Source organism: Ciona intestinalis, unplaced genomic scaffold (assembly GCF_000224145.3).
Source record: "Ciona intestinalis unplaced genomic scaffold, KH HT000095.1, whole genome shotgun sequence".
Taxonomy (NCBI): Eukaryota; Metazoa; Chordata; class Ascidiacea; order Phlebobranchia; family Cionidae; genus Ciona; species Ciona intestinalis.
Genome location: NW_004190417.1, coordinates 181,537 through 204,096, shown reverse-complemented (window position 1 = coordinate 204,096; position 22,560 = coordinate 181,537). Strand labels below are relative to the sequence as shown.

General features: G+C 34.9%; 3 protein-coding genes across 5 annotated transcripts; 1 reads left to right on the top strand and 2 right to left on the bottom strand.

The window, feature by feature from the left end:
* Window positions 1-2,623: 2,623 nt before the first annotated feature.
* hex (transcription factor protein) lies at window positions 2,624-22,223 on the bottom strand. 2 transcript variants are annotated; one of them, XM_026838512.1, is made up of 5 exons: window positions 22,212-22,223; window positions 16,088-16,095; window positions 7,537-8,328; window positions 5,411-5,592; window positions 2,624-3,793 (listed from the first exon to the last, which is right to left on the bottom strand). In XM_026838512.1, exons 3-5 carry the CDS (start codon window positions 8,270-8,272, stop codon window positions 3,110-3,112), a joined length of 1,602 nt encoding a protein of 533 aa, XP_026694313.1. In that variant the 5' UTR covers window positions 8,273-8,328; window positions 16,088-16,095; window positions 22,212-22,223; the 3' UTR covers window positions 2,624-3,109.
* Window positions 15,661-21,738, top strand: hox1 (homeobox transcription factor Hox1). 2 transcript variants are annotated; one of them, XM_018815614.2, is made up of 4 exons: window positions 15,661-15,759; window positions 16,131-16,789; window positions 20,353-20,531; window positions 21,029-21,738. In XM_018815614.2, the coding sequence occupies exons 2-4, from the start codon at window positions 16,138-16,140 to the stop codon at window positions 21,293-21,295; spliced, it is 1,098 nt and encodes a 365-aa protein (XP_018671159.1). In that variant the 5' UTR covers window positions 15,661-15,759; window positions 16,131-16,137; the 3' UTR covers window positions 21,296-21,738.
* Window positions 21,500-22,531, bottom strand: LOC100186803. The gene is made up of 3 exons (XM_002128913.5): window positions 22,324-22,531; window positions 22,124-22,270; window positions 21,500-22,055 (listed from the first exon to the last, which is right to left on the bottom strand). Exons 1-3 carry the CDS (start codon window positions 22,478-22,480, stop codon window positions 21,880-21,882), a joined length of 480 nt encoding a protein of 159 aa, XP_002128949.1. The 5' UTR covers window positions 22,481-22,531; the 3' UTR covers window positions 21,500-21,879.
* Between the last annotated feature and the right edge of the window lie 29 nt (window positions 22,532-22,560).

Here is a 22,560-nt window from a genome sequence, read left to right as displayed (position 1 = left end):
TACCCATATCTGCGGCAGGTCTCAAAGGCAATATAGCCTCTGACCGATAGAACAGCAATGTGGATAAGGAAAGTCGGCAAACTGGATCCATAACTACGGGGAAAGGATTGGCTCTAGCGGGTGGGTCGGTCGGGCCGTGGCACGAAGCGGGGTGTGGAGCTGTACCGGACTGGGCGATCGCCTTCGGTTGTAAGCCTGCTGTGAACCTGCTGTGTCGGCGTCCCGTGGAATGCCGTAGCTAGCGCGGGCTTTGTGGCCCGCTTTGTGTGGCCTCGAACAGCTAACTTAGAACTAGTACAATATCGTAAAAGTCAGTTTATATAATGATATGACGGAAAAGTTTGAATTAAAAATGGGTAACAATTAAAAGATGTGAACAATTTTAAAACGTAAATATAAATAGTCAACATCAACGCCACGTAATAAAATGCGTTCAACCTCCATAACAAAAGTGCGAAAATTTCTCTTGGAATTTTGATGACGTCATCATGACGTTAGAAAAAGAGATTTCGAGATGGGTCTGAGTTTAAAAATAATAAGCATGTCCAGTTCTATAAGTGTACCAAATTACATGATTTTACCTCAAATCCCATAACTTGACCATTATTTTGTACAATTCTGCTGGACTGTACAGTTGCAAATGTTTATAAAAAATGTTTAATATACATTTCATCTTTAACATGGCAAAAAATCAGCACAGCCGGTTCATTTCGGTAACTAAAGTTGTAGAATACTATTTACACAGTTTGATTTTGTATTATAAACTAAAAAAAAACGTTTTGATTTCGTTATAAAAACTGATATACAATGGGGGAAGATGGGACACTTAAGCACATGTTGCCACATATTTTCAAAATCAAAATAGATGACGGTTTTTGGGTAATACCACGAATTAGTACCATCATTTCTTTATTAATTGAAAACAATTCAAAAAAATATAATAAAACACACGGGGAGTTATTTAGCAATTCGCACAACAGATAGAATTTTACAAATTCGATAAAACACAGGATAAGATGGGACAGTTTAAAATCATTGTTAATTGTGATTTTTAGGTGTACTTATTATTAGGAATACACGTAAATAATTCGAAATAATACTGTACGCTTTGAAAATCAAGTTCGAACATTTTTTCCTTGCCTTATACTGCTATAGTTTGTAACATGTTACCTACATTACATCAACTGTATAACAATAGGTATTGTTTAAAAGACGGTGGGTTTTGTTCGAACATCAATGGATAAATATTGTATCCACAGAAATAAAAAAGAGTAGAACGCGCAACTGCCCAAAACCGTGATATATTCTTTTTTCTATTCACGTGACCGCCAACTCCGTCCCCATTTCGCTTCGTCTCCATTGTAAAAGATAGGCGCACAGTATTTTTGAATGGTTTTAGCTGTTTATTTCACAAATACACCAGCTATTCAAGTTTATTTGGCCAGTTTAGTTATTTAGTAAGTTAATGCTTACAGTTTACCACTTGTTTAGGAAATTTAATTATTTAATAAATTTAATTAAAAATTTTAAACAAACGGTTTGTTAGAAATATATACATATTAGAAAATAGTTGTTTTACACTATAACTTTAAATTAAGTCTAAAAATCAAGAAACACTAAATAAACGCCGTCGATTTTATTGACTACAATAGTAAACGGGAACGACCCGCGAAAGAGAGCGAATGTATCACCTCTCTCCTTTGCCGACATTAGAGATGCGCGTTCTATTATTTTTTATTTCTGTGATTGTATCCTACAAATGTATATGAACTTGCAATAACAGAAAATCAATAGTAGCTATTAATAAGGTATATACATTTTTGTCACAAATTGGGTATTACTACTATGTTTTTCGGACAAGTTATACTTCTCATAAAACATCTCCAAATGCAAATGACTGAATTTCGAATATGTTTTTAAATATTATCTTTTTATTATATATCAGTATCTTGTAGTTGAATAACCCCTGAGGTATAAATTATTAAATTAAACGCAAACCTTTAAAAGTTTTGTAATGAAAACATACAAAACTACAATGTGGTGGAAGATGGGACACCTAATTGAAATATATTTACATCAGCAGTATTCTGCAACTTGTAGTTAACCTATTTATCGGCTTTAGTATTTTTTTTGCAACATTCAAAATAGCACCTTACTATTTCGCATTTTTTTACCTGTTCAAAATCTACTGTTTTCTATTTTCCCCATCCTACTGTATAAGAGAAAAATAGGCAGGGGTAAATATCTAATTAGTGATAAAAGATGTGAAGTATTGACTGCAATTTAAACAATATGTAATAAAACATATATGAGAAATTCGCCCAACAGGTGTAATTTTACAAATTCTAAAACACAGAGAATAAGCCGGGAATTGTAGTCAATATTAAAAAAATCATAGTACCAATTCGTGGTATTATACCCCAAAAGAATCATACAATTTGAATTTGGAAATACTGAGCAATATGCGATTAAGTGTCCCATCTTTTTCCACTCTACTATATTACAGATACCACTTTTTGGCACCAGTAAACCGCACTTTTTGGGTTATATACTTATCTGAACCACTTCTGCAACCTACAACACATATTCAAAGTATATTGTCATGATTAGCAATGAAACAAACTTTACTTTCTTGTGATTTATTTATACTTGTCACAAACGTTCTAAAAGAGAATAATTTCCGCACAACTTGAACAAATTCAGCACCATTCCGGTGTCTCGGAAATACAGCACTCATTGAATAGTAAATAAATGACCTATTTGTGCAGAAGTATTTGCATTTTATAAAACAGGTATATATGATACTAATTTGATACAGACTCCCAATGTATTTTACTTACGGTGTTATACTATCTAGATTCGTCATATTGTTTGTACACATAACTTTCATGGTGGTAAGCAGGTAGTTACATTGATTCGATAAGGTGTTTTTTAAGTATCACAAAAATGCAATTGATACACCAAAAGAAATGTCCGTAATGTTTTACTGCTTATATGTAGTGTTTCCCGTGTAAATAGTTTCTTGGTCGTTCAACCAAGAACTGGGAAAAGTTTTTGATGAAATTCTTGGTGTTACGAATTCCTGTTCGTTCGGTGTCGATATAAAGAGTTACTGAGAAGGTGGTTGGTACGGCAAACTGATAGCAAACGATACACGAGATGAAGCAGGAAGACTCATATGCGGGCTGGTTTGTTGCTGCACTGAACCATAAGTTTCATACGGGTGTGATTGGTGTTGAGGAGGGAGTGGCTGAGGGAGCTGAGGTGTCACGATCGAGGGCGCGTATTCTTGATGTGAATGGTAAGTCGAGGTTTGGTTATGATAATGGTGACTCTGCACAGGATAATAATTTGATGACACTTGATCTATGGTGGAACCTCGATGAAATGTATTGGAGATTGTAGTTGAATTAAAAGATCTTGTTGAGTTTGTGGCATCTGGTGCGTGAAAGTTACTTATTTGTAGGGTTGGGTCAGATTCGAAGCCATTCTTTGATTCTAACCTGTAATCATTCAAATCACTATTGTTTATTTTATCCTTATTTTCTGTCTCTGGTAATCCATTTACAGTAGTTTCATTTGGAATATTGTTTTGTTCATTATCGACACTTTTACTCTCTTTATCGGGTTCGTCATATTCGTCTTTTTCGCAAGTATTGTCATTTTCTTCTCCAAAACCACCATCACTTTTTGACTTGTTTGCTGTTTTTTCTTCCGCGTCCTTCTCTTCCTCGTGACCATCTTGTTTTAGTCGACGCCATTTTGCCCGCCGATTTTGAAACCATGTTTTTACCTGTATTAAATTAAAGGCACATGAATATAACGCTTGTAACATGTTTGAACTTCCATTATTATGAATGAATTATACTAAAGCAATATATTTACATCATTAACCTGTGCATAAATAGTAGTAAATCGTTATAAATGTATGGTTGTAAAAATGGTCGTTTCATTTCACCGGAACCCATCGCGTGCCAAGCAACTTGCCAATGCACTATGTGGCCTTTGTTGGCTTCCTGTTTTTCAAACACAGCATGCCCAATCTATATACCACTGCGGGTCGAGGCGAGCTGCAAAACACGCGACTCTCATTGGATGGTTGAAAACCGGACACGTTGTTTCCCGTCTGCAGTACGACTCCCGATTTAGCTAGCAAGAAATCACAGCATCGGGACGTCGCAACATTGCACGAAAAACAGTTTTAGCTCAGCTCGACCTGGCCGCGCGATGTGAGGTTGATTTATCGGTTGTGTCATTACCTCGCTTCTGGTCCATGTTGCGTCATAAAAAAAGTTGTTTTTTCCGGTAGTATAGATGTATTAAAAGTAATAAACTAGGTAAGCTTCGGTTCTCAGACTTAAAAAAAATAATAAACCGGGTATGGCTTAATAAGAGTTGAAAATTGTCCTGCAATCAAGTAGAAGTACATTATTATTAAATAATGTAGATTAATAGTCATGAAGGATTTGAAATATACGGACTTTTGTGTGTATTGTCTATTATGCTTATTAAAACAACATTCTGTTTCTGACCAACAATTACATTCACAAGTTTAATCATAGGATATAAATGCTTGCGAATGACATTTAATAAGCAGCATTACCATGTTTTTGATATAAGCTCGAACTCACGCCTTCGATGGACTAATAAAGAATCTAACGATATTGTTCTATATGTTTTGAATAGGCATGCACGAATTTATCTATTGCATCTCCTTCCAGGAATTTAACGAAACGTTGGGAAAGAATGCTATTTAACCACTGAATAGTAGAAATCGCTATTAATTCTACATCGAGTTGGTCATATATATAATTCCTATAAGAGTGAAACCCTAGAATTTAGTTTGTGGTGAGTGTAAACATCACATGTTGGCCTTGTTAATTAAAATGAACGGCATCCTGTCAATTAATTTAAAATTTCCTGTGCCATCGTCGCAGTTACAAAATGGAACGGTTTTGAACAAAACTGCTTTGTTTTGCCGTGTGTATAAAATTACTCTTACGATTTGAACGACCGACTCGTGTTTATTTATCATAAAGTGTGTTACTCGCAATTTCCAATACTCCGGTTATAAAACTTTAGTACACTGGATTAAGCAGCGTGGAGGCACGAGGTCACGTGACATCCTGTTCCTGTTTCAACACTGTTCGCTTGGCCCGGGGTGGCATATTGCTGTTACCTCGGATTATTTTGCGCGGGAAAGTATTGCTGTTTGCAGCCTGCCAACTTATGTCACGCAATTATGGGAAATTTGGATGTGAATTGTACAACCTTTTTATAATTTGGATCCGGTGTGTAATAAAATATATTTAAAAATATATCGTATTAAACATCTAAAGTTCTAAACCATTCAAACTATACACGATTTGTTACATTGCTGTTCTCGAAACAACTGTATCATTCCATATACCTGACGCTCTGATAGCTGAAGTGTCTTCGCCAGCTTTTTTCGTTCGGGGGGAGATAAATACTTTTGTCCATCAAACTTCTTCTCCAGTTCAGCTGTTTGGTCGTTTGAAAATCTAACTTGTCCACCTTTTCGTTTGTGCATGGTGCGATGTACAAATGATCCCCATATCATAGGACGACTAACTGGAAATAATAGTAAACTTCTTTAGAAAGTTTAAAGTCTTGGTAGTGAAATAAACACATAACAAGGTAGGTGGAATAAACACACAAACTAACTTATATAACTAACCCTTTTTATGTTGGAAGCAGTGAGTATACTTAAGAGTGGTGACAAATAGCATTACACGATTATTACGATAAGAAACATTGTATCTGGCGAATATGAAGTTGACTTAGGAATGAATGGGCGCCACCGTTTGTTTGTCGCGTCTGGGTTAATCTGTTGAACATTCTCAATGGTTGGCGAATATGTTTACTATTTAAGCCATATCCAGTGAATATAACCAAAGTATTTCGATTTCACAACATTCGATAGATATCGGTTCGAAGAATTAAACTATATTTACTCGTTTATAAATTTGAACCATACGTTTAACATACAATTGGAATGTTGCTGTTTTATTTATACAACTTCCAACCAAATATTAGAAATAAAACTTTGACAATCCACTAGTTTCAAACTTGTTTTACGAAATGTTGGCCAAGTCAATAATTTAAACAAGTTTCGTTATGTGTGATCAAACTAATTTAATATGTTACACAAGATATTAAAATGTGGCAAAAAGTTTTACTTTTTAAACAAACTAAGGGTCAGTATACAAACATTCGTTGATTGTTTTGAACAAGTTAGTATTGCGGCTTAATTGCGCTTCAATGATGGTTCAATATTTGCGAAGAGATGTGTGTTATTGCTGCCTTAAATGGGCGGATAATGAACAATGGAATCTCGTGTAAGTAATACGGCCATATACTGTACGTGTCAATGTGTAACAGGTTTTACCAAATTGTGCAATTAAAAGCTATTAAATGTGCAGCAAAACTTTCACAAATTAGCAACCACCCATAAATTAGTTCGACATACCCGTTGTGTAAACTATAGTAGGGTGGGGAGACGGGACACATTAAGCAGATAATATCCAAATACTCTGATCGTGTTTTAAACGCTTATCACCGGTCTGTGGGAGTCGGGGGGATAAGCTTTTATAGTTCTTTCAATGTTCTTTGTTTGCTACCAAGTGGGACGAGAAAATAGAATGAAATGGTGTACTATCTTCCCCATCCTACTATATATGCTTTATATAAAGGTTTTATTGCAATCGGAAATATATAGGACCCAAGCGTTCAGGGATTTTAAAACGAACCTCTTATTTGAAACGTATAACGTTTGTTTCACTGTTGTTTTTAAAATCAAATTATTTTTTTTATAAATCATAGGCACGTGATGGAATTACCAATATATTTGAAGTTTTATAAACGTGTTTTGATTTTCTTGCACCGTGTAATAGTTACTTGGTAATTGTATCAATACAGTTGTTTATCTTAAACATTTTATAGCAGCTCCTGTGTTCAGTGAAATTCTGATGCTTGTCCGCCGTTTTTCATTCTTGTGGTAACGCATCAGTATTTGTTGGCTTCTCAGCCGCATACGATCGAGTGAGGAACGCTTCCTCATAAATTAGCGACAAGTTTCCATGCACCATTCCCATGCTGGGTCATTTCCTATGTAATTTAATCTAGCGATTTCGAAACCGCTGCGGTGGTAGTGTAAAGTACTCAGCTTATTTATTGCGAATTAGAGTATGAATGCTATAGCAACTCTAACATAGTATAATTTCAAAACAAGAAAAGTCATTCTAGAATCGTATTAGTATTGCGAACTTTAATAAATAAAGTTCTAATAATATATTCCCCTTAACACTAACGCGATTTACATTAATACTGTTACTCAAGTTTATAATGGTTTTAGCACTAAGGTAAATGTCGTGTCGCCAAAACACCGCCATTTTGTATAATCCTTGTATAACAATATCCATGATTTAAACAAATGTATTATAATCACACAATATCTATGTTTTAGGAAACTGCCGATATGTAATTAAAACGTTAACCTGAATAATAGTATTTCACCTTTATTAAATGGCTGGCGATCGAAAAACCAGTTCGGATAATCATGTCGTTGGTATGAATAAAGTGGCCCTGGCGCGGCAGAATGTACGGGCCCTGGTGGTCCACCATAGCTACCATTGCTGTATTGAATTGACGTTGATGTGTATGGCGATTGATGGATACCAGTATGTCCTTCATAAATCCTAGAAGTTCTAGGATAGGTGTTTGGGTAAATACCAGCTGGGTGATGAGGTTGAACTGCTTGAATGGGTGTAGGTATAAGAGGTCGATTAATGGCTGATAACCGTCCTGGCGAATCGCAATGCTGGTCTATTGATGGAGACAAGGAAGGAATGTAGTTGTTACCCAACGGCTGTTCTTTTCTGATAGGACTGGAAACGTAGGTGGAAGTTGTCGGTTGCATGTTATGTATTAATGTATGTCCATCGTTTATAGACACGTGTTCTGGAATACATGGAACATGTGATGCCATTAGATCGCCTTGATTGTTCATCAAAGAATTGATTCCATTGTTTGGTGATGCAGAGTTAATAGTTGACATCGCGTGATCTGGTTCGCATACATTATTTTGTGGTGTCATAGAACCGGATTCTTCGTTTGTAGAAGGTGGTGTGGGTCCAAGAATATTGTCTATATAAAAAGGCGTTGGTTGATGAGTTGAGAATGCACTAGTGGAAGACATTCCGTTAGTGGCGGACGAGTATGTTGCAGGTGCAGGATTTTCAAATTGCATCATATTATACCTGAATTTCAATTAAAACGGAACATTTAGACAATCAAAACGTTGCTTCCCTGAAATTTAAAGCATACCCAATGAACATATGATGCTTAAACGGCTCACTTCGGCATTTTTCTTTAAGTCATTAAAATAGTAAGGTGTTTCTTCTGTAACTTTCTTTTATGGCTTTACTATTTAATCTTTGCAATTTAAATTTAAATCTCGTATCAAGGGTTTAATACGATTATAAAATATGCTTCCAATTCCTCGAGTAACTAATCAAATGTACCATTTCAATCGTTTCACTGTCACTAAAAAATAAACAAAATGATGTATAATCTATATATTAAAAAACCTCAGCTTTAAAACTCGGAGTAAGAAAATTACATTTTGTGCCAGGAAGCCTGGGCATATGCTGCTGAATCTGTCGCGTGGATCACACTGGTCTCTAAACTGGAACTGTTGGCGAGAAAAAGAGACGCGCAGGCTGTTGGTTGGATTACAGCGGACGCTGACGTAACAGTCGGTTTGGGATCGACGTTGGTTACATGTTTGCACAATGGCTGAATTGGTGCTATAGAGGGCCAGTTTCTGCCTTATACAGACGGCACGTATTACATCCTGTGAATGCAATAGGATTTGTATTGGTCTATTTTCATGTGGATGACTCTAAGTTATAATATAAACAACACTTTAATAACAATTTATGTATATCAATTTTAGCATAAATACCGCAGGTCTATTTTCCACCGAGGGGTAATATTTTAAATTTTATTCTATTTAAAAAACAATTTAACTCACAGTATTTTTTTATAACGGTCAATATTCCTTGACCTGTTCCTTGTTTTGCATGTGGTGTTTATTTTACAAAGTACAAAGTAACAAAACCTATTGATCTTTGGTTTGATACAACAGTTTGCTTCTTTGTTTGTTCAGATAGTTCAAACCGATACTCTTGATGTCTTGAATACGTGTATATAAAGTATCCATATAAGCATTTCCGAACAGTGCTTATAAAAAAGTGATGAGAGCGCGGGACATTTGACTCGTATTTTAAACATGTCAAGTCGCTACTGTTCAGACGTTTATAGCCGGGGTTCGTTGTCGATTTTAGAGGTTTCAACTTTGTTTGATCTGAAAAAGTATCGATGTTGTTACAAGCAATACTAGGTACCATCATCGGCGCTTTTTTGATGGCACTTCAACAAAGAACCTGTATTCGTACAATCATTTTGGGGTCTTATGTAAGTGCGTTATAAAAACAGTACTAATCGTAGAGCAATAGCTTTAATACACCGCATTTTTAAGATACAAACGCTTTTTATTTAAAATATGAGGTTTTAGATCGTTGATTTATTTTTCTAACCTTTAAATGTGCATCGTAAAAAATATATTATTAATACACTTGTTTCAAAGTATATATCAGCTTACATAACACCGCATTCCGCGGCAATGATCAAATCTGGACTTTGTTTTCAAAAACGTACCATTGTACAACTTGTAACTGAAGTGGCAACTTGTGACCTAATTAGCTATCATCTAAACGATTGTGGTTCGCAATAATTGCCTCGCTCTACGTTTTCGAACGAAAAGTATAAACGCTGACGCGTTAATTGGCTACTTCACCAACGCGTGCTTCACATTATTTGTTTCTTTTTTCGATGCGCTTTTTATTTATTTTAGCGTTTTAGTATGATTTCCAATGAATAGTATCAAATAAACTATATATTTATGATTCAATTAGCTTCAATATGCAATACTGCGTCGTTACACGTGGTCATTAGTCAAACTTTTTGACTTACAATTGATTTACATTTATTAAACTGCAAATATTATTAACAGAAGTCGATTGCGCCACCCAACGACACTTGATCCAAAAACGGCAGTGAAATAAAATTTATTCGGTTTCTTTGATCACGATAAAAATAACAAAGAACAGGAGAGTTTACAAAAGTGAAAAGACGGGTGGTAACGGTAAAACAACAGCAAAACACATATATTGATAAAACAGAAAAAGAAATTACGTTTTGGATAAATAGAGTTACTGTTACACCTTATGCACAATACGATGTAAATAGGGACACTCAAGCATACTTTCCTATATGTCAAAAACAAAATAGATGACGATATTTAGGTGATATCACGAATTTGTACTGTCTTTATTTGATAACACAAATATATAGTAGCATGGAGGTAAATGTAGGGAGCCGCGACTATTTTTTCATTTTCTTTTTACGAACCCACATTTAATGACAATCAGAGTAACAATTTTTAAAAGAATAACAGAAGTATTCAACAGTATTATCACGACTGTATAAAACGCGCCTCAAAACCAAAAACTGTTTTTTTAAAAATAACAAAATATATTATAGAGTAAACAGTATTTTTTGAACAGTTGAAAAATGCGCTTGCTAAATTCGTGTGGGAACGATTAAACTGGTTTCATTGATTCATAAAAAAACTTTGGATATTTCATGCAGTTTGATTTTGTCTCATGAAACTAGTTTTAGTTTTGTAAAAAAAAACGAGATATAAACATGAGAAAATAGGCAGGGGTCAATATTACTTCAATTTACTATTTCCAACATGTATAGTCAGGTGTACTAGTTTATGCTTATGGTTTTTATATCTTTTCATTTTATTTTATGTTGTCCATGACTGTTTTTTTTTATACAATAAGACTTTCTTGTAGCAAAACAAACTGTATGGTCGAAAAAGTTCTGTTGTCTATAAAAAGACTGTCGCCAAACGTTATCTTGTTAGGGAAAATATGGAACGCATCACGATTCAAGGTGGCTGTACACAGAATGCGTACTGCGTTAACGTGCGTAAATTGCATCCAAAAACGGACCGACAGATTATGTACGCAAACGGGACGAATTGGAATAGCATTGCGTTAAACGAACGTTTCGCAAGTTTCGGACTTTACGCCTTCTGTGTAAAGACACCGTCGGAAGCCGTCGGACCGAATTTTTACGTGCGTATACGCATACGGACGGAAACGGACCGAAACGGATTCTGTGTACAGCCACCTTCAACCTTGCGCTGAGCAATGTAGTACTATACTGCCATCTGCCGTTTAGTATAATGTCCTGTTGTTCATAAATGTGTCGCTTAACGTTTTTTATTTTCTTTTATTGCAACATATATAAAGCAGCACGGTGATGACAGAAACACTACATTAACAAATGTAACGAAAACGATTGTAGCGAACAGACGTTACTTAAAGTTAACGCAGTTCCGCTTTAGTTTATATTGTATTGTAATAACTTATTATGTTTTAATGCAACAGCTTTTTCATTGGCCCTGCTGCGGTTCATTGCACAGATGAACATTTCTATTCTTGGCTTCAAGGTTTGAATCCGATATTTGTATATAACAAATCTGGCAAGTACAAGCATGTAGTTATTATTTATTACCAAATCATTATGTATTACCTATTATATATTTCAATATATATTATTTATTGCCAAATCGTGCTTTGTTTTAATGAAAATAAAGAACCTATGAGAATAAAAAAAAGTCTTGGCAGCGGTGAGATTTGAACCCACGCCATCGAAATGACTGGTGCCTTAAAACAGCGCCTTAGACCACTCGGCCACGCTACCCACAAGACTGGCCCCAGAGTATATATTATTTATTACCAAATCATGTTTTATTTTTATGAAAATGAAAAAAAACAATACTTGGCAGCGGTGGGATTCGAACCCAAAAACCAGCGCCTTATACCACTCGGCCACGCTACCCATAAGACTTGTCCCAGAGTATAGCAGGGTGGGGGGAGATGGAAACTTTGTCAGACGATACTCTTTTAATTTTCTTTTTACGGACCACCACCATTTAATGATAACCAGGAAAATAAGGTTACAGAATTTTTCGACAGTATTATCACGACCTTATAAAACGCCCGTCAAAGCTGATTACTGTTTTTAAATATTAAAAAAAATATGTAAAATAGAAACAGTATAGGCTACTTTGAACAGGTCAAAAAATGCGAAATAGTAAGGTGCCATTTTTTAATGCTTGCTAAATCATAGTAAAGCCAATGATTTTTTTAGTTTACGTGTGCGAACGATTAAACTAGTTTCATAGCTTCATAAAACAACCTTGAATATATCGTACAGTTTGAGTTTGTCTCATAAAACTAGTTTTAGTTTTGTGAAAAAACACTGAGATATAAGCATAAAAAAACAGGCAGGGGTCAATATGACTTTAATTTGAGAAAAAAACAAAAAAATATCAGTTTAACGGTATGTATATAAAGTTTACATGGCAAAGAAACTAGCACAGCCTGTTAAAATCGGTAGGTTAACGACAAGTTGTAGAATAGTGCTAATGTAAATATATTTCAATTTAGAGTCCCATCTTCCCCCACATTGTAGTTTTGTATGTTTTCATTGCCAAACTTTGAAAGATTTGCTTTTAATTTAGTAGTTTATACTTCAGGGGGTTTTCAACTATAAGATACTGATATAATAAAAAGATAATATTTTGAAAATATATTCGAAATTTGGTCATTTGCACTTTATTGGTGACAATTTATAATAAGTGCGGCTTGTGCCAAAAACAGAGTAGTAATACCCAATTTGTAGCAAAAATAAAACTTTATCAATAGTTATAGTCATTTTTCTGTTAATACAAATTCATATACGTTTGTAGGATACAATATACGGATCGCTAAATAAATACTCGTGTGTTTTATTAAATTGGTGTCAAGTATTAAAGGAATGATAGTACTAATTCGTCGTACGTCGTAACCCAAAAACCGTTATCTATTTTGATTTTGGAAATATTTTTCAACATGTGCTTAAAGGTGTCCTACCTATCAAGTTTTTCTCACATAACTAGTTTAATGGAACAAAGTCAAACTGTACGAAACATTTTAAAATAATTTATTAAACTTCTATTTTATAAGATACTAGATTGATGATTCAATATGAGGAACGTAATTTCGGTTATAATAGGACTCAGCGAGCATTCAAAATTACAATCTTGTTTAAGGATCTCCTACTTAGGTTTTATGGGCATACTCAAGAGGCATACCAACAAAAGTTCAAAATTTATTAGGCGGAGTTGCTAAATATTCTTTAAAAGTACCACTAAAGTTTCAAAATACCAAAAAGCTTTTAAAAAAATGGCGTGAAATTAAAAAGTTGTATGGCGAACTCACACTCAACTTAGATTGGTAGCTTCTACTGCAAAAATGTTACATCTCGTGTCGTATTTTTTTCAGCTCTCAATAACACCGCAATAACATGTTAAAAACTGTTATTGCGGTGTTTCGATAAAAGGAACACTTTCGATAAAAGGAACATGGTGATATTTATTTAAAAAGAGGGAAAAAATGGCTTAACTGCGATTTTAGGATATTTTGGCGAACCTAACCTGTTATATAGGCTATTATGTTACTCATGTGCGAGTTTACTTAATATACATTATTGAGTAGGCCATGACGCGCTTAAACTTGTAGAAGAAATAAATTAAACTCTACAAATATATTAGATAGTACTTTAAGCTAAATCCACCGTTACATTTATTGCTGTTTAAAACGGTACCGATTTCGAGTTACTGTCACTTACATATTTTAGCGGTAACGTAACTGGTGCATCTTGATTGTGCACAGCCAATCTCTTACAATGGAAAATGCCGTGCTGCATATTTTCTTTTGGCGATGTCTTGGAAGCGGCTAAAGATTTTTATTTCACAGACGCATAAATACTTTTAGCCTAATATTTGTCAAATATTTATTATCTACAAACGTTGCTTTAACGCAAATAATTTTCAAAGTAAAAGTCCGCTATATCGGTCTGTGTTAACTTTGGTGTATTTTATTTTCTCGATTTTAAATGACGCCCGTATACTTAATAGCCACCTGCTGGTAAAGCTGCAGTGCATAAAAATCGTTTCTAAAAATCAATAAAATCCTATCAAATACAGTTAACCAATATGCATCCAAATTTTATGATTGATTTATGATACATACCAAATACTAAAGTATTAACCGCAATCACGCTTTTAACCTGTTACGATAGTATTTATGAGTTAATAGAGTATTTATATAGCTCGAGCCATGGCCTACTCGAACATATGTTTCAGTAGGCCATGCTCGAACATAAGAAATTCAGATATAGGAACCTGTTTGTTCTTCATCGCACAGCATTTTCTTTTTGTCATCACATAAACGAGGAAAAGTGTAGAAATGTGTATTTTCAACGGCTTTATGCCTAAACTTCCCACTCACGAATCAACTTTCAAATATATATTCACTCGGTAATATTGCATATAGTTTTTAATATTATGTAATTGATAAAAGAAATATGCACAGACTATACGTACTAGAATATTATTCAAAGCAGAAAAGTCTAATTTTATTAAAACTTCGCCCCAAATCCTTGTTGCATTAGTTTAGCCGGTCTTAAATATCCTTATTCTCGAGTAGGTGTGTAAAAGATGGCAAATTTTGAGGTAGAATGGCACTGTGTTAGTGATCGGCAGAAGCAGTGAGATGTTCTCACTGGCGTTTTCGTTATCGCGACCTGTTTCGGTTTATTCCATTACAATAGACCGACATGTCGACGAACGATCATCATGCCAACATTTAAAATACAACTTTAGGTATTTTCCATTGGATTTAGAGCTTACAAAGACCAGATTGTGTTACCTAGTGTTCAACCATATTCAAATGCAATTAAATGCACTGCCAACAGCGTGTTTATAAACACTATTCGGTGCTTCTATGGGATGCGTGAGCAATCTATATGTGAAGTATAATAAATCTTCGTGTAGTAAAATTGTTGTCAATATAAATTTGTAAACATTTTTTTTTTGGTTACGAATTTACCAAAACGTAATGTGGTTAAAGCGACTAAAATTTGCAGGAGATTTGCTATGTTTCTTATATTAAAATTGGAGATAATGGGCATTGTTTCTGTGACCGGACACTGGAAACAACAACAAAATGAGAAACGCGCCGAAAGCTCGAAGATAATAAGCAAACAAACGATGAACTTTTCACCCTAGAGTGAAGACCGGACAAGTGCTCTTGTCCGAGCGCGGACATTGCTGTTTTTACAAGATGAATAAAAGAAACAAAAAACTCTCGTGTGCGTGGAGAAACAAGGAGAGAATAGAAACGAAAAAGTGTGAAAGAAATAGGGGAGCTTGCGTTTGTATAAAACGAGGTGCTGGACGGGTTAGAAACTTCTCTGCCACAGATTGTAAAAGGCAACAAACCATATTTAGTATGTTTCGCTTTGAAAGAAATAGTGTTTGCATTTTGGACCAGTGTTATATTGTATTGCTTTATACTAGTAGGTAAAGAAAAAACTAAAAAATTACTATTACATCGATGCAAACATTGGCTAAATATGAAGTTGGGGTGTTGCGTTTAATCTTTGCTAGTACAGTATTGTGGTTTACTAGGTTGTTTAGACTTTAGGTAAAATTAAAGTTAAAACAAAAATTGTAGCAGCAACACACGAAGGATCTGCACAGCTCGTTAATAGGTATGTGTAATTATTTTTACTGATAAAATTAGCATTTAAGAGTAGCCGCTGCGGCATTGGTATTCTGTTTCTATTTTTATATTTAGTCATTTTGATAGTAATTCAACATCAATTAAATTAACGTACCATTATTATTATTCCTACCAATGTTTACCTAAAATTCAAGCAGATACATTTGTAATTAACCATATAACGTTTATTATTCGATTTACACGCGTATTTGAAGGACTGAAAATGAAGTTTGCTTCAATTTAGGAATCTCATTGTACGTCGATATAGCTTTGCGAATTTGGGTAAAAAGCGTTACACAACAACGGCTTATTAGAACCTTATTTACTGCCAAGACTATTAAATACTCTTTTGTTAGAAAGGTGTAAGATGAATTCGTACATGAAATACCCGGTTCATGCTTCAAACTCAAATTCCTATACCAACCACATCACCCCGCAAGGCCCATTCCCTACTTCTCATGCCAATAAGCCAACTGTGTTACCACATGAAACATCTGCATACGGAATATACAGAACTGTTGAATCCATCCGAAATCACAATGAATCGACAGTAACGCCACAAAATGAAGGTAGTCCTGGCAGAAGCTCCCGAGAGAACTCTCCAACAGGACCTGTTGGTACAACTGTACATTCAACAGATAATTCACCCTATGCATATTCACCTGCTTGCTTAAACTATAACACAAGTACTCCCTACTGCAACCAACTTGTGGGGGCCGATTCAAACTATGTACACCAAAGTTATTCAATCAATGAATCGTACCCAACCTCCAATCCCTTATATACGAGCACATTTTCAAACAATTCGTTATATTCCCAATACAACCCATGCATTTTGGGTCCAAATGTTTCTCGAAATGAAACGAACGACTCGGTCATTAATTCTTGCGGCGTCCAAGATCGCATTTCTCCGCCAAATTCCGCGTATGATACTCCTACTGCGAGCCCTCAATGTACCAACACACTGCCGAGTAACACTTACGATTGGATGAAGATAAAGAGAAACCCACCGAAAAGCAGTAAGTTGTAAAGTTTAACACAGACTTAACGATAGGACTACGCACGCTCCTATTAATTTTCAGTTTTAAGCGAGCTCCGCCATTTTGTTACAGTTTAAGGTGACACGAGAAAGCAAGTGCGAAGCTGTATTTCATATTAAAAACGATCATACTGCTATTCCCAAAAGAAACACGCAATTATCGTCACATAGATTTCGTTTTCTTGATTAAGGCTTAATTAGTAAGTAAATGAGCAATTATTTCGGAGATTTGGAAAGATCGATTACAAATCAACATTGTACATGGTATTCACGTTCGGTTCACTCAAAACAACCGATCGTCAATTTATAGTATAGAAATAGTTTAAATAAAAAATTGTTACTTAAGTTTAATGTTCAAACATAAAACATTCCTTTAACAAATGTTTTGGACCACCCATCGTCACATAACTAACTTCATTTATCATCGTCAAATGATATTTTGCCAGGGTCGCATTTATATACCTTTCGCGATGTTTTATGGTAAAGTTCAGTTCGTTTTAGCCTTTTCATGACCCCAATGTTCGCATTTTGGTCGACCGTTTCTCTCTATCAGATCCCGCGTGACATCATAATAGAGAAAGTAGTGAAATAAAAGACAGATTGAGTAGTTACTTGCTTTATTTATTGGCGCATCGTAGGTTCGCCTCATTGCGCGTATTTTACGAGGCGGGTAGTGACTATTATCATATTTTATCTAAGGTATTTATACGCGTCATTATAGAAAATATTTTGAATTTATAAATTTAGGCCGTGACATGCTTTAACAACTTTTTGTACGGTTAAAACTAATCGCAATATATAAAGTCCTAATAGTAGGGTTGTGACACCTTTTCATTCGATTTTATCGTCACATTTAAACAAAAAATATTCAAAAAATATATAAAACCGTATCCTCATGAGACTACTATAGACCGGTGTTAATTGTTTTAAACACGATCCGAAAATGTGGACATTATGTACCAAAGGTGTTCCGTCTTCTCCCATAGTACTTGATATCAATGCCTAATAAGGCTATGTGTCCACTATTTGTTTTTGAATTTTGTGCCCAACGTTTTGCTAATGCAGCAGTCATTGTGCTTATCTTGGTTTAAAAGGTAATCGTTCCGCATAATTAGCATGTTGCTTTAGTAAAGGAGATATGGTCACGTGGTGTGTCGATCACCGTTTTTCGACTTTCTGTTTATAAAATACATTACAACATCACCAATACTATACCACCAAAAGGAACACGCTATTACGCTTAAAAATACAAGTTTCGTATAGAGTAGGTTACGATGAGATGGTCTATGTTTTCATTCTCTATTATAATCCCATTTAGTATTAAACAACGAATATTTGTGGGTTTATATAATCGTATCTTCGCGACCTTGAAAGCGCGTGATTATTTGTTTAAAACACGGTTAGAAAAAAATATGGAATTTTATGTGCAAATGGTACCCTACTATATTTATTGGCATTAAAATTGCGTGGTCAAAGGGAACGTTGTCGTTTCAATGGTCCCTTTATCCGTCATGTGAATGATATCGAAACGCCGCGGGGTAGATGCTGGGTTCATGAACTCTCTGTCCTTTCGCTCACACTATATCTTTGCGGCGTTGGGCGTATCGATACCACGGTAAATATGTACACATCGTCGTGTCCTTGTCTACCAGTCATCCGTAAAATCGACCCAAAACCACAAAAAATTCTACGGGTTTTCCGCTGCCCGACGCGAACGGCTATGCGTTACTTTCAGCTAAAGTACTCTTTTAACATGTATTGCTCTTTATTGCTGTTATTAGATTTATAAAACTTGTTTCCAAATAAGAATTATAGTGTGGTTATCTGTGCAGCACAATGTGCTTATATACGACGCCAGGTTAGAACACCTTGAACTGGAGTATAGATGCTAAATTTCTCGAATAAAAGCAATGCACATTGAAAACAGATTTTACCTAAAATATATAAAATTAAGCCGAGTATATTTGTACTAACGTTGCTATGTTGCGTCTTGTTCAAGCAACAAGATATTGCCGCTTAATGCACTGGGAAACCGTGGAACATCAAGTACGGTAACCATTAAGACGAATAGCGCACAGCACGCGTATTTCTATTTATCATTAGCGTGTAATATTGGAGTTATAATTACGGAATGCAGATTACAATATCTGTTTTGCTCCCATGGCCTCGATCAATTGCATTGTGTCCTCATTTGTCAACTGAAGCATTGCAATTGGCATTATTATTCCATTATCGAAACAAAAGCTGGCGTTACGCGTGGTTGGTCCACGGAGACCAATCTCAGTCACGCGTTTGGGTGTCGCTTTTCGTCACTTCGATTTTTAAACAAAATGTGAGATATCGTTCACCATCTGACAATTTTTATATTGTAAACCAACATTGATCATTCGAAAAAATCTTTTATCGTTTTTTAACTTTTTCAAAAAGAAGCGTTTCATAGCTTTAAATAAAATGAACTGGAATTAATTTAATATAAAAAATTGTATAAATACATCTGTCCAGCTTTAACAGTTTATTCATGCATTAACAAAATGGTGTGAAAGATGTGACATTTAAGGACATATTTCCCAATATTTAAAAAAATAAAATAGATGATGGTTTTCGGGTGATGCTACGAATTAATACTATCATTCCCTTATTACAACTCAAAAACCGATTAAAACACACGAGGAGTTATTTAGCGATTCACACAACAGATGTAATTTTACCAGCTCGAAAACAAACAGGGTGAGACGGGGCAGTTTAAAACCATTGTTAATTTTTTTCTGAAAATTAAGTTTAAACATTCTTCTCCTTGCTCTCTAATGCTATAGTTTTTAGCAGGTTACCCAAACCTACATTATATTATTTTATGAAAATTGGTTTTGTTTAAACAATAATGAGTATTGTTCGAACATCAATTAATGAATACTATATTCTAGAAATGCATATGAACTTGCAAAAGCAGAAAATTGATAATAATTATCAATGAAGTTTACCTTTCTGCTACATTTGGATATTGCTACGTTATATTTCACACAAGCCACTTTTCATATTTTACCTCCAACAAGTGCCCGTGACTAAATTTCCAATATACTTTTCATAAAAGTTTTTAATTAACCTGTATAATATATTTCTTTCCATGCAGCTGTTAGTTTACCTATCTAAATTAACGAGCACTACTAGTTTATTTGCCACGTAAACATTATATATAAAACAAAATACAAAACTTCGGAGACCTACAAAAGTTCGGAAGCTTTTAATATGGTTTAGCGAGCATTTTTAAAGAACAAATACTTTAATATTACGATTTTTTCAGCCATCGAAAAAAAGCTTTCTTGAACACCGAATTGTTTTTAGTGAGGAAGAGTCATCGGCATTGCGCGCGCTTTATATAGATTTTAGATTGTATTGTAGAATAATCCTGTAAAATTATTTGTGTTAACCCGTAAAACATGAGTACCGGGAAAAGGTTTCCCATCTTACCTCACCGTACTATATAATAGGTTCGTAATTAGTAAATATTAACCTACATACACTAACAATGTTTTGTGTCTGTTTTAGTATATTTTTCACAAAACAAAATGGTGGAGTACACCTACGGAGTAACTGGAAATAACGGCAGAACAAATTTCACTACAAAACAGCTTACCGAGCTTGAAAAAGAGTTTCACTTCAATAAGTACTTAACAAGAGCCAGGAGGGTTGAAATAGCAGCAGCATTGCGCCTTAATGAAACCCAGGTAACTCTATTTTGATGTAAACACGTACGAAAAAGACAATGGATCAAACTAAGTTTTTTTTTTAAACAAGAAGCATGTATGAAATTAAAGTTAATCAATTGTTCTATAGCCTATGTTTTCCAAGTAAGATATGCTTGTTTTTTATTTTCACCGAGAAAAATGGAGAAGTTTTTTCTACGTGTGTTGGCAATACTATGGTTGCTTTATCTCACACGGTGGGATTTAATCAATAAAGCCTCCTGGGTTAGAAACGGCTATTTGTTCGCTTAAATAGAATCGTAGATCTTGAATGCTTACTTGGCAAATAAACCGGTTAGCAATCCATTACTGTCTGCTTACTTTGTCCGCCTACGGCTTCTGTTTTCTGGTCAACCCAATTTTATTTATACAAGTGCAGTCACTAAAAGAAAATCTTATCCCTACATTTTGTTTACCCAAAATATAATGATTAATTTTTATTGACCAAGACAAAGCAATTAAACAGTTTTGTTTGGAAGGTAAAAATATGGTTTCAAAATCGTCGTATGAAGCAGAAGAAAAGGGACAAAGAAGCAGAAAAGTTAAACGGAAATAAAATGTCACAAAGCAAAAGCGAAACGCTTCATGGCTTGAAACAAACTTCTACATCTTCATCAACTAATCCCATGTACCTCGCATCGTCATCATCAAACAAAAGCACTGGCGTCACAAACTACAATTCCTTAATGTTAAGTCATCAGTTCCAAAAACCTGCCGCAGAGGCGGACATGAATATAGTCACGTGACCTTGACATCAATTACCAGCAAGGTAGCCAACCCAACAGCGAGTAACGTCACACAATATACGTCCTCGTTTTGCGCATCATTGTAGATGACCAAGAAAGCGCATAAACTACACGCATTCATTTTATTTTATCTTTTAAAACACCCGTGAAACAAAATATAAAAAAAGTTTAAGTATTTGGATTCGGTTTTATATATGTACAATATTCGTAAGCATTCTGTTTATTACAATGTAGTTATATTTTAACGCCTGTTACAATTTGGATAACGCTTTATTTTAAAATCAACAGCACACACAAGCCTCTCCCTCTATATATATATGTTGCACAGATGTGTAACGTTCCTTCGTTTTACCTCATTTTGTACATATAGTCGATATTTCGCAAAAATGTATATTACACTTGTTGTATCTGTAATTTATAAAATGAACTTATTCTTACGTAAACGGGTTTTCCGATTGATTTGCATGGTAAAGAAAACATTCATAAATCAACTTTAGGGTTTGTCAATGATAATATTAAAAAAATAAAGCAATTCTACGTTAAATAACTGTCGAAACGCGAAATTTACTGCAACAATGTTGCACTTAAGCGCTTCCCTTTAAGCTATCAATGCAGGACGTGACTGAAGCGATAATGCAGAGAGCTGCGCTTCCCCATGCAAGGTAGTAACTGTAACCGAAATTCGTGACGCCGCCTTGCACTGTTGTCTGATTAATATAACCAACAGTAAAAACTGCTCCACCAACGACCATTCCAGCAACTGAAACAATATTTCCCATTTATTTTTTAAATTAAGGTAAATGGGTATTTGTCAATTTACTCACTTACCTGCAATCGCGTAAATGACGCTGGCAGACAGACCAAAATTCTTTTTGTTGTGTTTCATAAAGACAATAAAAAAAATTAGCCCACAGACAATAGAAACAATGCCGATCAAGAGCAATATTGATGTCACAAAACTCATCTTATCATCGCCTAAAAATATTTCCGTTTGTTATTGATTGGAAAATTTAACTTGAATTACTTACCTAAAACGTTAGAGCATGTTTGGATGCTTAATGTTCCATTACAAGACAAAAACACCCCCCTTCCATCGTCCAACCATCCTGGTGTTGCAACAGCAACTATGGAGATTATGAGAGCAAATATTGCAACTACCAGCGATAGAACGGCGATTGCGCGCATAGCTAAGTTAGTTTAAAAGAGTAAGATATGCGATAACCTCTAAATCAAAAACAATAAAACATTAAAGTTTAATATATCGC

Excerpts from the sequence above, each read along its gene's own strand:
- hex (XM_026838512.1), bottom strand. The coding sequence starts at position 8,272 with ATGATGCAATTTGAAAATCCTGCACCTGCAACATACTCGTCCGCCACT. Across the intron at positions 5,593-7,536 it reads TCGCCAGCCATTTAATAAAG|TTAGTCGTCCTATGATATGG; the intron begins GTGAAATACTAT and ends TATTATTTCCAG. Across the intron at positions 3,794-5,410 it reads TTCAGCTATCAGAGCGTCAG|GTAAAAACATGGTTTCAAAA; the intron begins GTATATGGAATG and ends AATTTAATACAG.
- LOC100186803 (XM_002128913.5), bottom strand. The coding sequence starts at position 22,480 with ATGCGCGCAATCGCCGTTCTATCGCTGGTAGTTGCAATATTTGCTCTC. Across the intron at positions 22,271-22,323 it reads AACATGCTCTAACGTTTTAG|GCGATGATAAGATGAGTTTT; the intron begins GTAAGTAATTCA and ends AAATATTTTTAG. Across the intron at positions 22,056-22,123 it reads CGTCATTTACGCGATTGCAG|TTGCTGGAATGGTCGTTGGT; the intron begins GTAAGTGAGTAA and ends ATATTGTTTCAG.
- hox1 (XM_018815614.2), top strand. The coding sequence starts at position 16,138 with ATGAATTCGTACATGAAATACCCGGTTCATGCTTCAAACTCAAATTCC. Across the intron at positions 16,790-20,352 it reads GAGAAACCCACCGAAAAGCA|TATATTTTTCACAAAACAAA; the intron begins GTAAGTTGTAAA and ends TGTCTGTTTTAG. Across the intron at positions 20,532-21,028 it reads TGCGCCTTAATGAAACCCAG|GTAAAAATATGGTTTCAAAA; the intron begins GTAACTCTATTT and ends TTTGTTTGGAAG.